The sequence below is a fragment of the Muscardinus avellanarius genome (genome assembly GCF_963383645.1).
Source record: "Muscardinus avellanarius genome assembly, chromosome: X".
Lineage (NCBI taxonomy): Eukaryota > Metazoa > Chordata > Mammalia > Rodentia > Gliridae > Muscardinus > Muscardinus avellanarius.
This window is the reverse complement of record NC_137792.1, coordinates 87,100,195-87,114,983: the sequence shown is the minus strand read 5'-3', so window position 1 is coordinate 87,114,983 and position 14,789 is coordinate 87,100,195. Positions and strand designations below refer to the sequence as shown.

Below are 14,789 nucleotides of genomic sequence, written 5' to 3'. Positions count from 1 at the left end.
TTTTTGAAACAGCGTCTTGCTAAGTTGATGAGTCTCTCTGCTTGCTATCTTTTTAATAAACTTCTTTAAATCTTCAGCAAGAGTCCAGGCTATTGCATATCTATCCTTAGCTCTTTTGTGTGTGTGTGTGTGTGTGTGTGTGTGTGTGTGTGTGTGTGTGTTTTCTTTGGGGAATTATTCCCAGGGGTCTAACAAAGGTCCCTGGGGACAGTTTCCCAAACCTTTACATCTTCTCTCAAAACCGTAACACTGGACATCTGAAGTTTTATTTTTAAAAGCTGTCTAGATGATGAGGGTGGTATGGAAAGGAGCAGGAGGCAACATTAGGAGTGATTAATATGTTTACTGTCTTGATTGTGGTTATAGTTTCATAAGTAAGTGTATATGTCAAACTTAGCATATAATATTCTTTCAGTCTTTTCCGTTTATTGTATGTCAATTATGCATCAACAAAGCTCCCCAGGTAATTCTGACGGACAGCAATGGTTGAATATGATTATCTAATAGAAAAGGCACATGGCAGGAAGTGAAAGCTAGTGAGATTTTTATTTATCAGTGGTTGGCTGTGTACACTCAGACAAGTCGTTCTATCCCTTCTGGACCCAAGTTTCATTCTAGTTGGTGGGTTTCATTTCTTCTCAAGTACTTTCAAGCTCTGACATTTTGATTCTTGTGCTTAGCCTGGCAGTGCAGCCAGGCTGCTGGTGCACCTCCGGGCCACATGAGGGAGCTACGCAGCTGCCAGTCTCTTCTCAACTGAATACTCTTAATAGGTAAAAATTCTGTGCTCATCTTCTTGGTGAGTGCCTGTCCAACTTTTTAATCACCACTGTCAGCTTCTCCCATTCACTGGTCCTGCTGCAGGTGGGCCTTTCTTTAAGCAAAGTCCATACATCTCTGAAGGTTTAGAACAGATATAAAAAGAACCCCCAGATGATTTTGAAAATATCCTGCTCTCCCAAACCAGTTAAAACCGTAGCAAAACTAGAATGGAAGGATAGAAGAGGAAGAAGGCTGAGGTTGATTAATGGAGGAGCTACATTCGAATATGTGTATAAGTGTGAATGTAGCATGGTTAACCTGGATGCTCATTGTTGGGTGTGGGGGAAGGGTAAGTGGAGGTGGGAGAGGGCACCAAGCACAGTGTGAATATATGCCATTTTCAATATGTTCCACTTAAAAAAATAAATAAAACAAATAACCAGATTTCAATAGTAAAAAATATAGGATCTGACTGAAGTGTAGTATATATATATATGTGTATATTAATCTATATCTACATATATATATGAGTGATATATACACTCATATGTGTATATATCTATATCTATAATCAGTAAGCATATTAACAATATTAAATATTACTCCATTTCTCCTAGAAAAAATATCCACCTTTTTTTTGGCAAGTCTGAGGATGGAACCCTGGGGTATTTGACCTCCAAGCTACACCCCCTGACCTAATTTTTATTCTTTATTTTGAAACAGGGTATGACTAAGTTGCGGAGGGACTCAATAAGTAGCTGAGGCTGTCCACAAACCCCGATTCTCTGGTCTCAGCCTCCCGAATGCTGGGATTACAAGCGTGCACCACCAGGCCCGGCTATGTTTTTATTTATTTATTTATTTATTTATTTATTTATTTATTTATTTTTTTGCGGTACTAGGGATGTAATGCAGGGCATTCTACCTCTGACCTACCCCTCCAGCCCTATTTTATATTCTTTATTTTTAAACAGAGTTTCACTGTGTTGCTAAGGGCTTAAGTAGCTGAGGCTGTCTGGAAACAGCGATCCTCCCATCTCAGCCTCCCAAATGCTGGAATTACAAACGTTAAAAACGTGTGCCACCATGCTCAGCTAACTATCCACCCATATAAAAATCAGTTGTGTATCTCTTTTTTTTATTTGTGTGTGTGTGTGTGTGTGTGTGTGTGTGTGTGTGTGTGGTATGGGGGTTCCTGGAAACCCTCCTACCTCCGGGTTACACTCCCAGACCTATTTTATATTTTTTATTTGGAAACACAGTCTCATAAACCAGCGAGGCTGACTTCGAACCAGCACGATCCTCCTGTCTTCACCTCCCAAGCGTGGGGATTACAAGTGTGCGCCACCATGCCCAGCTAGTTGTGTATTTCTTAGTGATACAATTTCAGTATCCTTCAGGCAATTAATGTTGCTTAGGTGAAAAAGAGAATTAAGGTGAGCAAAAATCAATTTTTTTGTGCGTGTACTACTGGGGGTGGAACCCAGGGGCTTTTCTACCTCTGGACTATACTCCCAGACCTATTTTATATTTTATTTGGAAACAGGGTCTCACTAAGTTGCTGAGAGCCTCACTAAGTAGCTGAGGCTGGCTTTGAACCTGTGCAGTCCTTCTGTCTCAGCCTCCCAAGCTCTGGGATTATAAGCATGAGCCACCACGCCCAGCAAAATCAAGTTTTTAAGCCGGGCATAGTGGCGCATGCCTGTAAACCCAGAATATGGGAGGCTGGGATAGAAGGATCATGGTTTGTAGACAGCCTCAGCTACTACTTAAGTGAAGCCCTTTGCAACTCAGTGAGACTCTGTTTCAAAATAAAGAATAAAAATATAGGGCTGGGGATGTGACACAGAGGTAGATGCACTTGGGTTCCATTCTCTGTACTACAAAAAAAAATCAAGTTTTTTCCCATGGTAATATGATATAATGCTTAAATGTGTGTTTGTTGTACATGCATCTATCTATATGCTTATGTATACTCAAATGATCAAGTTGGCTAAATACTTTTAGAGTGAGTTGGATGTGGTGGAGCACACCTGTAATCCCAGTACTTGGGAGGCTGAGAGAGTAGGATTCCAGGTTCAAGGCCAACCTCAGCAACCTAGTGAGACCCTGTTTCAAAAAAAAAATAATAAAAGAAGGGATAGGAATATAGCTTGTAGGAAGAATGCCCATGAGTTCAATCCCTAGTACTGCAAATACACACACACACACCTGGGGATTGATATACATGTTTTTGTAGAACTATTTTTAGAATAGAATCTATTCAGACACTCGACATTAATCTCTATTTTTTGTTTTTGGCCAAACAGGAAAATCTGGGTGGTCCTGAATAAAAACACTAAAAACTTATGTGACAAAATGATCATGCTCCACTCTAAACTTTAACAAATGTATTAGATTAAATCTGGGTCAGAGATCAGAAACAAATGCCATTTTTTGAAACTGGGATTGATCCCAGGGAAATTCTACTTCCAAGCTACACCCCAACCATATTTTATTTTTAATTTTTAAATAGGATCCTTCTAGTTGGTGAGGCTGGCCTTGAACCTGAAAGCCTCCCAAGTACAGGAATTACAGGCATGTGCCACCATGCCTTCTCAAAATGCAACAACAGCAGTTATTAGAAACAAAGAGTAATCCTCCAAACACACAGATTTTTCCAAATAGTTCTATAACCTTAACCACGAGTGCCTCTGTCTTTTAATTTTGGTTATATTACAGTTTTCTTCTATTTTGACTCCTAAATTTCAGATTATTCTATGAGCCAGTCACAACACCTTGTGGGCACACCTTTTGCTTAAAATGCCTTGAACGATGCCTAGATCACAATGCAAAGTGTCCATTGTGCAAAGATGGTCTTTCACAGGTAAGCCAATATTTCTTTCTTGGTTGGGCTAGTTAACTTATAAATGGGTACTTGGTATTAATTTGGATCCCAAGCAACTGCGCTGTGCTAAAGGAAAATGCCTTCTTAGATCAACTATCTCTCCTGCATTCTAGTCCCCCTTTTCTTTCCACAAAGTCCTTCAGGAAATCGAGGTAACATCTAGCTTTTCTTGAACTGTCAGTAATTGAATTAATTTGTATTGGAAACAAAAGCATTAAATAGATGATAAACATGGATTCTTGTCCTGATTCCATTATGGCACCTATAATCTTGAGTGAATCATTCATCCTCTCTGGGCTTGGACCAGATATATCTGATATCCTGGCATCATCAGTGTTTATTGTATGCTTTAAGAGATCAGCCCCAGGGCAGTGGAAAACCCTCCCAGACTGTCAATGTGGTGTTACCTTAGGAGCCACTGTACTTATAAGCAGATACGTGACTAGTTGAAAAGCTGTGGGGATTCCAGGTTCTATAAAATTAATCACACAAACCTAACATAATAAAAACCTAAAATTAACAAACTTAAAATTAATCCCACCTAAAATTAATCAGACAAATTCCCATCTTAGTGTTTCAAGTGGGCCAGATGAAATTTCCCACAGCAAAACAAGACCCAGGAATCTCTTATTTTCCCTGTTGTGGGCCATAGTTTCCAATCAGTTCATGTTCATTGACCCTGCCATTTCCAAGGTGAAGTTGGATGCCTAACTATCTATCTCTAGGTGAATGTAGGTCCAGAGAACTCACATGTTGTACATTTCCAAAAATTCCACATTTGCACCAGACAACAGAGTGAAATAATCATCAAGGGTATCCTTGAGAGTATGTACTGAGGTTTGAACAGTGTCAAAGTCATACCTTTCCAAGATAATTGGGTGGGATTTGCTGGCCTGGTTATAGATGAGAAACCCATGGTTCTTGTATTTTTAATGCATCTCTGATGTTGATAACACTGCAAAGTTCAGATAAGCAGAAAGAAGAGAAATCTATCCATTGTTCAACATCTAGAGAAAGCCACTGTTAACATTTTAGGATGTGCCCTTCCCAGGTTTTGGTTTTAGATCAGCAGAGGAGCCAACTCCTTGGATTGACTGTCCGCAGAATTTCTGCTTTTCTACAAATACTCGGATTGGACAACATGGTCGGTTAGTTTTTCCATATTCAGACAATGGTGGTGGATGATAAGGCATCCACGAAGCAGTGCTGTACGGTCTAGGACTCAGAGGCTACAACATAGTCTCATTTCTTTCTCTGTGTATTCATACTGTCACACTTAGACCATTTCACACAAAAATAAGTATTCAAATCATGTCCACTGCAGAATAGAGACCACTCATACTGAGAAATAAATGAAATGGTCTGAAGCCAGCAGTTCTATACTCAGGAGTTCTCTGTGCTGGGTGATAAGGGAGTTTTCAGAGCAAGCAATTCTCCATAGATGTTTTAACATTCGTTGTTTGGGTCACACTGTTACATACCCACTACTTTCAGACCCCTAACTATGCTCAGAGTGAGGGTTTTGGAAGGAGAATGCTAGTGACAACTGAGCCTGAATCTGGTTCTGAAATTATAGTGTAAAACATAATTTTAGTGATACCTAGATGATATATTAAAAAGGAAAGTAAACAAATAAACAAATTACCAATATTTAGCTGTGTTGTATAATATAACTACAGTTATAACAAAATGTATAGCCTTAGCAATATCCAGAAACAAAGCATTGTGTTGGCATCGAGGCAAGGAAGGATCAACGAGGTTTGCTTTTGAATTCCTGAACCTTTTGACTACTGACTTTCAGCACATCTCAGATACAGACCATTTTTGTGAGCTTGTAAACAAAGTAATCAGAAAAGGACAAGTGGAAGATATTTCCCTTCTTTTAAAACTAAGAACATGATCTCAATTTTGGTGTTTTAGGAAACTTATGAGATTTTTTAAAAACTCGAACGAAGGTTATTCTCTTTGTTAAAATATTTTACTTATGAGCCGGGCACGGTGACATATGCTTGTAATCCCAGTATTTGGGAAGCTGAGACAGAAGGATCTCAGGTTCGAAGCCAGCCTTGACAACTCAGCAAGGCCCCCCAACAACTTAGTGAGACTCTGTTTCTAAATAATAAATAAAAATCGGGCTGGGGATTTAGCTCAGAGGTAAAATGCCTCTGGGTTCAATTCCTGGTGCCACAAAAATATTTTAATCGTAAACATAATCTATTTTTTTAAAAAACTAAATTCTAATATCTAGTAATACATATATTATATCAGCTGCTAAATTGTGGGTCCAAATTACTCAAGTATGTGGATAGTTTTGCTATTGTGATGATTACATCAGAAGTTTTTTTGTGTTTTTCTGATGACTGTATAATATCAAATTACCTTCTCCCCCATATAGTGCTTGGCATCAAGAAAATACAGCAAAAATGTAATCATGGAAGAGCTAATAGCCAAATTTCTTCCAGAAGAACTCAAGGAGCGAAGGAGGCTTTATGAAGAGGAAATGGAAGAACTTTCCAAGTACGTATATGAATATTCTATTTTTAGTTTCATTCATACCAGCTCATGAGAGCTGATTGTGAACCCTTCTTTCCAGCTCCTCATTCACTGATGTCATATTGGTAGCTTGAAATTGGCCATGGTGAGAATGTTTTATACAATGAAAATCAGAAAATGCTACAATTTAGGAATCCCCCCAAAAAATTATCAAACATTTACCAGCACACCAGTGAAGAAGCATAAACCAAATCCACTGACCAGAATGCATCTTGGCACTAGTAATAGTGTCACCAGCAGGAATAAATCAAAGTAGCTTAATCAGGAGAATGTATGAAGTGTCCATAAGATTGCCTTCAAATACATAGGAGGTGTCAATGAGACCTGGGCCTAAGACCCAGTGCTATCAAAATGTGAGTATGCTTCATGACTCCAGGCAGGTCATTAAACTTTTCTGATCCTCAGTTTCCCCACCTGTAAGTTGATGATAATAGTAGCACTTGCCCATGGACTTGCTATGAAGACCAAATGAGCTAATGGATATGAAACACTTTATTTATTTATTTATTTATTTATTTATTTGGGGGTGCTGAAGATTGAACCCAGAGACATCCTATTTCTGAGCTACACCTCCAGCACTGTTTTTTTTCTTTATTTTGAAACAGGGTCTCACTAAATTGCAGATAGAAAGCACTTTATAAATGGTGATAGCACTATTACTTTTAATCTGTTTTCTCGACCAGTCACATGAGGTATGAGAAATGGAGGTAGGGGTCCAAGAAATAAGCAAGATTCCAAGCTCTCTACTGGCTCACTTAGCAGAAGCAGAGCACCATCACTAACCCTGTCCCTTTTATTCCTGTCCTCCCCTCACCCAATCCCAGTGGAATCCTCATGGCATTCTGGAATTGAGGATCCTGATAGAAGAAAAAAAATTGTTCTGTTTTTATGTTCACCCTGAAGGGGACTCTTTTACCAGTTAATTTGAATGTGCCTCTCACTTTGAATAGTTTTTGTCTGAAACTCAGGGCATCTTTAGCATTTATTCTGATCCTTAAGTTAACCTGATTCCTTTTCTCAGATATCACTTAAAGTTTTATTAATAAATACCAGAATCTAATAGGGAGCATTCTATTTAAGAGAATCCTAAACCTAACACTTTTGGGATTTAGGCAAATGGTCTTATGTCTCTTGGTAGGTTTAGATGCAGATGTTTCTGCATTAGATTTCCTGGACAAATAAGAGGAAAGGGATCCTGGAGGAGCTGGCTGAGTTTGGGGTTCCCCAGTGGACTATGTGGATCTTTGGGGGCACTTGTTAAAACACAAACTTCTGGGTCCCAGTTCTAGTGCCCACACATCAATATTTCTGTGGGTATGGTATCCCAAGCATCTGGATTTAAGGGTCCCCAATGACTGATGCACCAGAGTCTTTAAGCATCACTGAGTTAGATTATTCTTGCCCGTCTTTTGCTTGCTTCTCTGCCTAGTTCGGCCTGCCATGCAGGGGGCTTTGCAAATTTGAGATGCCCACTGGGGCCTTACGAATAATTTCCATCAGCCTTTCTGGAGTGTACTTCTACCATCAGTACTCTTCCACATACTGCCAGCAAAGACCCTGAAGAGATTGTTTTGAGTGGAGAGATTAAATGGAAAATATGCAGCCTCGCTACCACCCACAGTATTAAGGTTCCAAAGAACTTCTTATACCAAATTCAAATATGTGCAATGCTGATGTTAATCTCTTAGACCTCAGACTAACCTCTGTGCCACACAGTGGGATTCAGCCCACAGCATTAGTTGTGTTTTGGTATTAATCTATCAGCCATCAAAATCTGGTGGCTTCTTGCCTTCCCACTCACCCTATTCTGGGAACTGCTCTGTGAAATTTGGCCAGTTTTTCTGTGTTCTGCCCCATTGCTTTTAAATCCATCTCATTTATTCTTCCTGACAGCTTAAATAAGAATGTGCCTATATTCGTGTGCACCATGGCCTATCCCACCGTCCCTTGTCCCCTGCACATCTTTGAGCCTTGCTACCGCCTGATGATTCGCAGGTGTATCGAGACTGGCACAAGACAGTTTGGCATGTGTCTTGGAGATCCTGTCAAAGGGTAAGTGAGGAGGAAGGGGAGGTTGAGTGGAGAGGGGTTTTTGTTTTACTTTCAGGTGTTCCCAGAGTTGGGGAGGCCTAGTTACTTAGGTTTAACCAGCTCAAGAACAAGAGCCTTTGTCAGGATCTTGGGCCCTCTTGGGCCTAGTTTTCTGTGTGAGAGTCTATCCATTTAAAAGAACTTTACTATTAATCTTCTGTTAAGAAGATGGTATATATTATAAAACTTGTTTTGTAAAAGCATGGGGCCTGGAATTGAGCTGTGTAGGTTCACATTCTTTCTCCAGCCTTGGAGCAAGTTTGACTTTTGGCAAGTTACTTAACCTTTCTACATCCAGTTTCCTTTTCTCTTAAGTGAGTTAGATGATAGCATGTACCATACTGGGTTTGTTTGTGAGGAAGGTTGATGAGTTAGTAACACACATGCACATGAAGCATCTAGTGTAGTTCCTGGGTCTCTGAGTCCATCTTGAGATGCTATTTATTTCTTCTAATTTCTTATCATTCCTAAAAGTAGCAATTGCAAGATCAAGTTGCAAGCATCTGGCATGGGCCTTCTACTGTGTCATAACATGACAGAAGAACAAAGAGAGAATGACAGAGAGACATAAAGGGGCATAAAGCTATCCTTCCCTAATGAATTGAGTACTGCAATAACAGCATTAATTCATTCATGAGGACAGAGCCTCCACCTTTTAAAGATACCATTACCATTACCAACTCTTGCATTACCATTGTAACTCTTAACATCACCTAATACATTATACCTCTTACATTAACATTGTAACACCTATGAATGTTGTTACAATGGTAATTTAATTTCAACACATGTTTTGAGGGGGGACAGAAATTCAAACCTTAGCACTGGCACATAGTATGTGATAATAAATGGTAGTAGTTATGTTACTATGTTAAATTTTATTTCACATGAGCACTAGGTTGTGCCATTGTAGCTGAAAACTAAGTGGCAGGTAAACAGGCAGACATCCTATGAGGCACAGCACAGGTATGTAGAAATGACTGGGGTCCAGGCCAGGAAAAAATAACTCATCAAGTCTCTACTTTCTTGACTTACCTCTCAACAAACAGGTTTGCGGAATACGGCTGTATACTAGAGATCAGAAATGTTCAGTTCTTTGCCGATGGCCGCTCAGTGGTCGACAGCATAGGCAAGAGACGCTTCAAGGTGCTCCATCAGGGCCAGCGAGATGGCTACAACACGGCTGACATAGAGTACATTGAAGATCAAAAGGTAAGGGTAGTCAGTGCCAAGAATTTCTATACCTTGTTAAACAAAGATGACTGTAAAGAACTTCTCGGAGCTGTCTTGGGGTCTTGGGATTTCTCACCATATGTCTGCAGCAACTTTGAATGCTGATGTATTGCTATCCAATTGTAGAGCGGCAGTGAGAACAACTTATTATCTGTCTCTTCTAGTTCAGCTGCTGAGTTAAAATCATGCATAAGAAATGCTACCCCGGGCCAACTCTGAAGCCCATTCAGCCCTGTGAGTTAGGTTTCTTTCAGAGATATCAAAGGAGAGATCCAGAGTGGGGTTTATACATGTGTATTTATCTATCAATTTATTTATTTGTAAGCTTTAACTTGTCTCTTTTGTGACCACTGTTGATTCACACATGTATAATTTTGTAATGTGCAATCTGCCTAAGAGACCTTATCCCAAAGCAAATCAGCCATCATCTCCTAAAGCAAAAAGATTACATGTTTTGTTCCATTAATCATTGGTTTTCTGAGATAATCAGAAGAGGTCAATAATCCCCATGGCCAATTCTATTTACAGGTGAATGTAAATAGAATTGGCCATGGGGATTATTGACCTCTGGCTTCTCCTTTCCTCACCATCCATATCTATGCACATTCCGGCATCAGGCTGTGGAGTGCTTCTCATGTCACAAGGGAAAAAACTGGATACCTATGCCTTCCTATAGGAAGGCAGGATGGAAGGTTAACTGGGCCTGGTGTTACACACATATAATCCCAGTAGGGAGGCTAAGACAGGAGGATCACAGGTTCTAAGCAACTTAGCCCTTCTCAACTTAGTATTTCCAAATGAAACATAAAATAGAGCTGGGGTTATAGCTCAGAGACAGAATGCCCCTGGGTTCAATCCCCAGTATCAGAGAGCCAGGGTTGGAGGGAGCAGGGAGAGAGAGAGAGAGAGAGAGAGAGAGAGAGAGAGAGAGAGAGAGAGAGATCAAAAGCAACTCTGGTAGGAATTTCAGGGGTACAAAATCTTTCACCTCTACTTTGCTACTTTCAGGTTCAGGGAGATGACTGTGTGGAGCTCATGGGGTTACATAACTGTGTCTATGAACAAGCGTCATCATGGTTTCACTCACTCAAATCATCTCTAAAGAATCGGATACTCAACCACTTTGGTCCAATGCCAGAGAAAGATGCTGATCCCCAGGTATATAAAAATGTCTATTTACAATGGGTTGCCCCCCCCAGATGGGATTGCCTAGGGCCTCTGATTAGATATGGATGTGGCTGCCATCCAGCAAATCAAGTGCAGAGAGGAAGATGAATCCAGTTTGGTATTCTTTGGGTGGGCGAGTAAGCATCATGAGTAAGACCAAGAGGATCCCAAGCTAAACCTGGGGTAACTAAAGAGTAGGAACATGGATTCAAGACAGGTGTTGAGAGATGAGTGAGGTGAGAGAATAAGGACAAAGACCACCAACAGAAAAGCCTTCATGGGGGTACAGGTTCATCTTTTGGTAATGGTAGGGTGACAGTATATATGAAGAGGCCAGAAATTAAGAGCAAGTTGCCCTGGAAGCTCAGACTAAAGGCTGCTACTTTCAGGGTGCTTACTAACTCTCTTCTCAGTTGCTGAAGGTTTAGCAACTGCTAAACCTTCTCTGCTACAAAATTTCAGCTTATGAGGTCATAGGAACATTTCATGCCTATACCTTACCATGGGTAGCCTGTAAGTCTAGACTCTCGCCAGTGACCCTATCAGGGATGAACAAGTCCTAAGAAGACTGGCCCTGCTTTTAAATTTACCATTTGTTGAGTTAACTCAGAAAGTAGTTCTATTGGATTGGGCTTCTTCCTTGGGGGCCAGGTCCATCTGCAAAAGCATACTGCAGATCACAGGCTCTCCAGGAAAGTGAAGACAGTTAAGTCTCACCAACTTTTGCCTGCCTGGTATAAATCAAGGAATACTTTTGGTTAATTCCATTTCTGGAAGTACTTCCACCCTTGGACCCAGCTGGAGATAGCCTAACCAATTATTTCCTTACCACCATCTTTCCCCAGCCTCTGTTCCAGCTCTCCTGCATCACCACTTCTGTGGCTTCTTTGATTCTTTTCTTACACTCATCCCTTACTCTGTAACAATAGAAAAATCAGAATATCTCTCTTCCAGCTTGGCTGCCAAAAAATGATCCTGCTTACCTTTCTAGCTGTGTGACCTCGGATAAATTCCTTCCCCTTTCTCAGCTTTCTCTGAAACAAGAGAGGCAGCTGAGGAGGTTATTCAAGTCTCCTCTTCCTTCCACATTCTAAGGCTCCAAAATACCTGTCGGTTCCCTGATGTGCTGAAATGTCTTGCTTTCTCCAGACCACAAAGGTGGCTCCTTTCCCACATGCAAAGGCATCATGAGTTTTGAAGGGAGAAAGGATGGCAAGTGCTTTTCAGTGACCCAGCTCCTGGCTCTGGACCCCAGTGACTCATGATTACAGCAGAGCTCTGAGCAAGCTTTTGAACAAGCTTGACATTCCCCTTCATCTGCTAGGAAGCATTCCCCTAGTCAAGCGAAAGATAGAGATCAGCAGTGTGAACTGCATCTTCGCATGAGGAGAAACACAGATGCCACGGCATGATTCAGAAAGGGCTTAATGATACAGAAAGCTGAAATCTTGAGTTTAATTTCCCTTCTTATTAGTTTTGTTATCCTCTTGCTTTTGTGGTAGCAGCATCAGCAAAACCCAAACACAAAAACCCAGCCCTAGCAGCCCACTACTCTTGAATATTCTAAGCCTCAGGAAGAAGTTTTATAGAAACCAGCACATGTATTATCACCAGCTCAAGTATCTTTGTTGATAGTCCTAGGAAAGACAATTCAGAATGTAAATCTAATATCTGGAACTAATCATAGGAAGAAGGACACGTTATACACTGCAGTGAGGGACAAAAAATGGATCCAGATAAAGCTAATCAAGCTAGAAGCCTTAAAGAAAGCAGTGATATTTGGAGAGAATCAGATGAACCAATTTGGAGCCAAATAATTCTAGGTATAGGGAATTTGACCAGAATGTTGTTCTTTATAGTCCCCAAACCAACATTCTGAAAGTTATGGGAAGAAAACTCATTTTAGGTTTTATAAGAAATAAATCCTCAGTGTCTAAAATGTATGCTTCAGAAGCTGATAGAAAAACAAAATTTTGGTGAAGGATTATATGGATGAGAAAGGTCTTTATTGAAGAGAAACCTGGAGGTTAATAATGTAAATGTGTTTTCCAATTGGAATTTTTGCCAGGTGGGGTTGCCATTCTTTGAAACTGTAAATCATAGCCCTTGGATTAAGGACAGTAGTTAGCTGTGGCCTTGAATGGTATAGCTGGACTATTGCCTTCAGCCAGATCAAGAAAATGAAGAGAGTTATACATGCAAAGCCTAATAAATAATGGGGATTAAAGGTCTGCCTGTCATGTGCATCAGTCCAAAGGGCCTAATCAGAACCTTTGAATAGAAGAGACCAGTGACTATTTCAGCTTCTAAAAGTTCACTGGCTAGGAGACAATGAAAATACTGGAGATCAGATGAGATACAGGGCCCAAGTCCTGGAGAGTTAGGACAGCTTAATTCTATGAGAGCATTAAAGGGCCCAGGATCCTTCACCACTAAGCTCTACCATTCTTAGAATGCTGCCTTTGTCTTCTTGATTGAAGAAGACAATAATTATAACCAAGTTCACAGTCTAGCTAGAGTAAAAGGAGAGAAAGAAGGCAGAAGGCACATGTTTCTCTCCCAGAGCATGTCCCAAAAGTTATACATATCATTTCCCCTTACATCTCATTAGTCAGAACTTTATCTAATGGTCTCACATAGCTGCAAGAGAGGTTGATTAATGCAATTTTCTCACCATACCCAGGGTGGCTACATGCCCAGTTTAAATAAAGGGGAAAATATGGAGGCAATCAGCAAGTTCCACTACACACACAAGCAGTTAGTTCCACCTGAGATGTTTACATTGGGAATTTGGAAATCTGCAGGCTACAAGGCTTGCAGAGAAGTGGATGAACCCATTGTATTTCTCTGTTGCAGATTAACCCAAATGGTCCAGCCTGGTGCTGGTGGACGTTAGCAGTTCTTCCCTTGGAAAGCCGAGCTCAGCTCCCGTTCCTAGCAATGAGATCCTTAAAGGATAGATTGAATGGTATTCGGCGAGTCCTGGCCTTTATATCCCGAAACCAAAACTAGTGAGATTGGATTGCTGAAGAGGAGCTCCCACCCTCCCCACTGCCATAGGAGGGTCTTCTTGTAAATATGTCTAATTGCAATAACATCTTAAGAGAAGTGGGTATCAAACAGAGGCATTACTCTGTTTTTGATTACACAGAGAAATCAAGTTGAAAGACCAAAAGAATGTGACCTGTTTGAAACTTTCTGTCTTAAGATGCTTCTGGATATGCTGCACAACTCTATAAACAGAAGAAGTGTTTAAGAACCCAGGAAAAATTGATTTTAACATAAAATTATCTGAAAGTTTAATATTTTGCTTTAATTATTCTTCTGACATAGATAAATGGCTATGCAGTTGAAATGTGAAGCAAAGATACTAATAATGAATAACGTTGCTGCATTATTTCACTGAATTTAGGTCTCATTCCAAATGGTTCAGGTTTTATAGAGCATCATGTAAAATAATGTTCATAGTTCTTTCTGTTTTAATAATTTATTTTTGCACTACTGTATCCTTTTTTCTACATGTATGTTTGTAACTATTTAAGTGTATGTTACTGAAAAGTTCATCACTTTATTTATTGATGTGGTTTACCATGTACCTTGGGGTATAACAATACTAGAAATGTGCATTTTTTGCTCTAATCTGTTTTTACTACATTAATTTCAGTTCTTGAACTGTTTCTGTATCTATCCTAGTGGATGTTCAAAATAATTTCAGAGTGATGAGGAGGTCATCAATTTCCATAGCTTCCACTTTTCTCAGTTTGAATTAAGCAACATGAGCTACTTAAGTCATTTAGCAAAGGTTATGGTATACAGCAGAAGAAAGTAAAACAGTCCAATTACTTTGAGAAATACAGAGCAAGGCTGAGAGAATTAGTGTTTTAGAATGGAGAGATTAATCAGAAGAGTGTCTTTTATGAAAATGTATTATAGGCACATATTTCAGAAATCAGATTAGAAGTGTATTAGATTCTTCCCACTGCGGATGGGGACAGAATTTTAGGCAGAATACTATTTTTACCCTTTTTGGATGTAATGGTGTACATCTGTAATCCGAGTTCAAAGCCAGCCTCAGCAACTTAGTGAACAAGACTCA

The 14,789-nt window shown here is 40.0% G+C and overlaps 1 protein-coding gene across 3 annotated transcripts in view; it reads left to right on the top strand.

The window, feature by feature from the left end:
* Positions 1–13,705, top strand: part of LONRF3 (LON peptidase N-terminal domain and ring finger 3) — a gene marked incomplete at both ends in the record, with an annotated part of 43,168 nt that extends 29,463 nt beyond the window's left edge. For all 3 annotated transcript variants that reach the window (XM_080718501.1, XM_080718499.1, XM_080718500.1), the window contains 6 exons: positions 3,514–3,628; positions 6,045–6,166; positions 8,096–8,254; positions 9,343–9,505; positions 10,535–10,684; positions 13,550–13,705. In XM_080718501.1, coding sequence (XP_080574627.1) covers positions 3,514–3,628; positions 6,045–6,166; positions 8,096–8,254; positions 9,343–9,505; positions 10,535–10,684; positions 13,550–13,705 — 865 coding nt within the window. The remainder of the gene's footprint in view (positions 1–3,513; positions 3,629–6,044; positions 6,167–8,095; positions 8,255–9,342; positions 9,506–10,534; positions 10,685–13,549) is intronic.
* Positions 13,706–14,789: the final 1,084 nt, after the last annotated feature.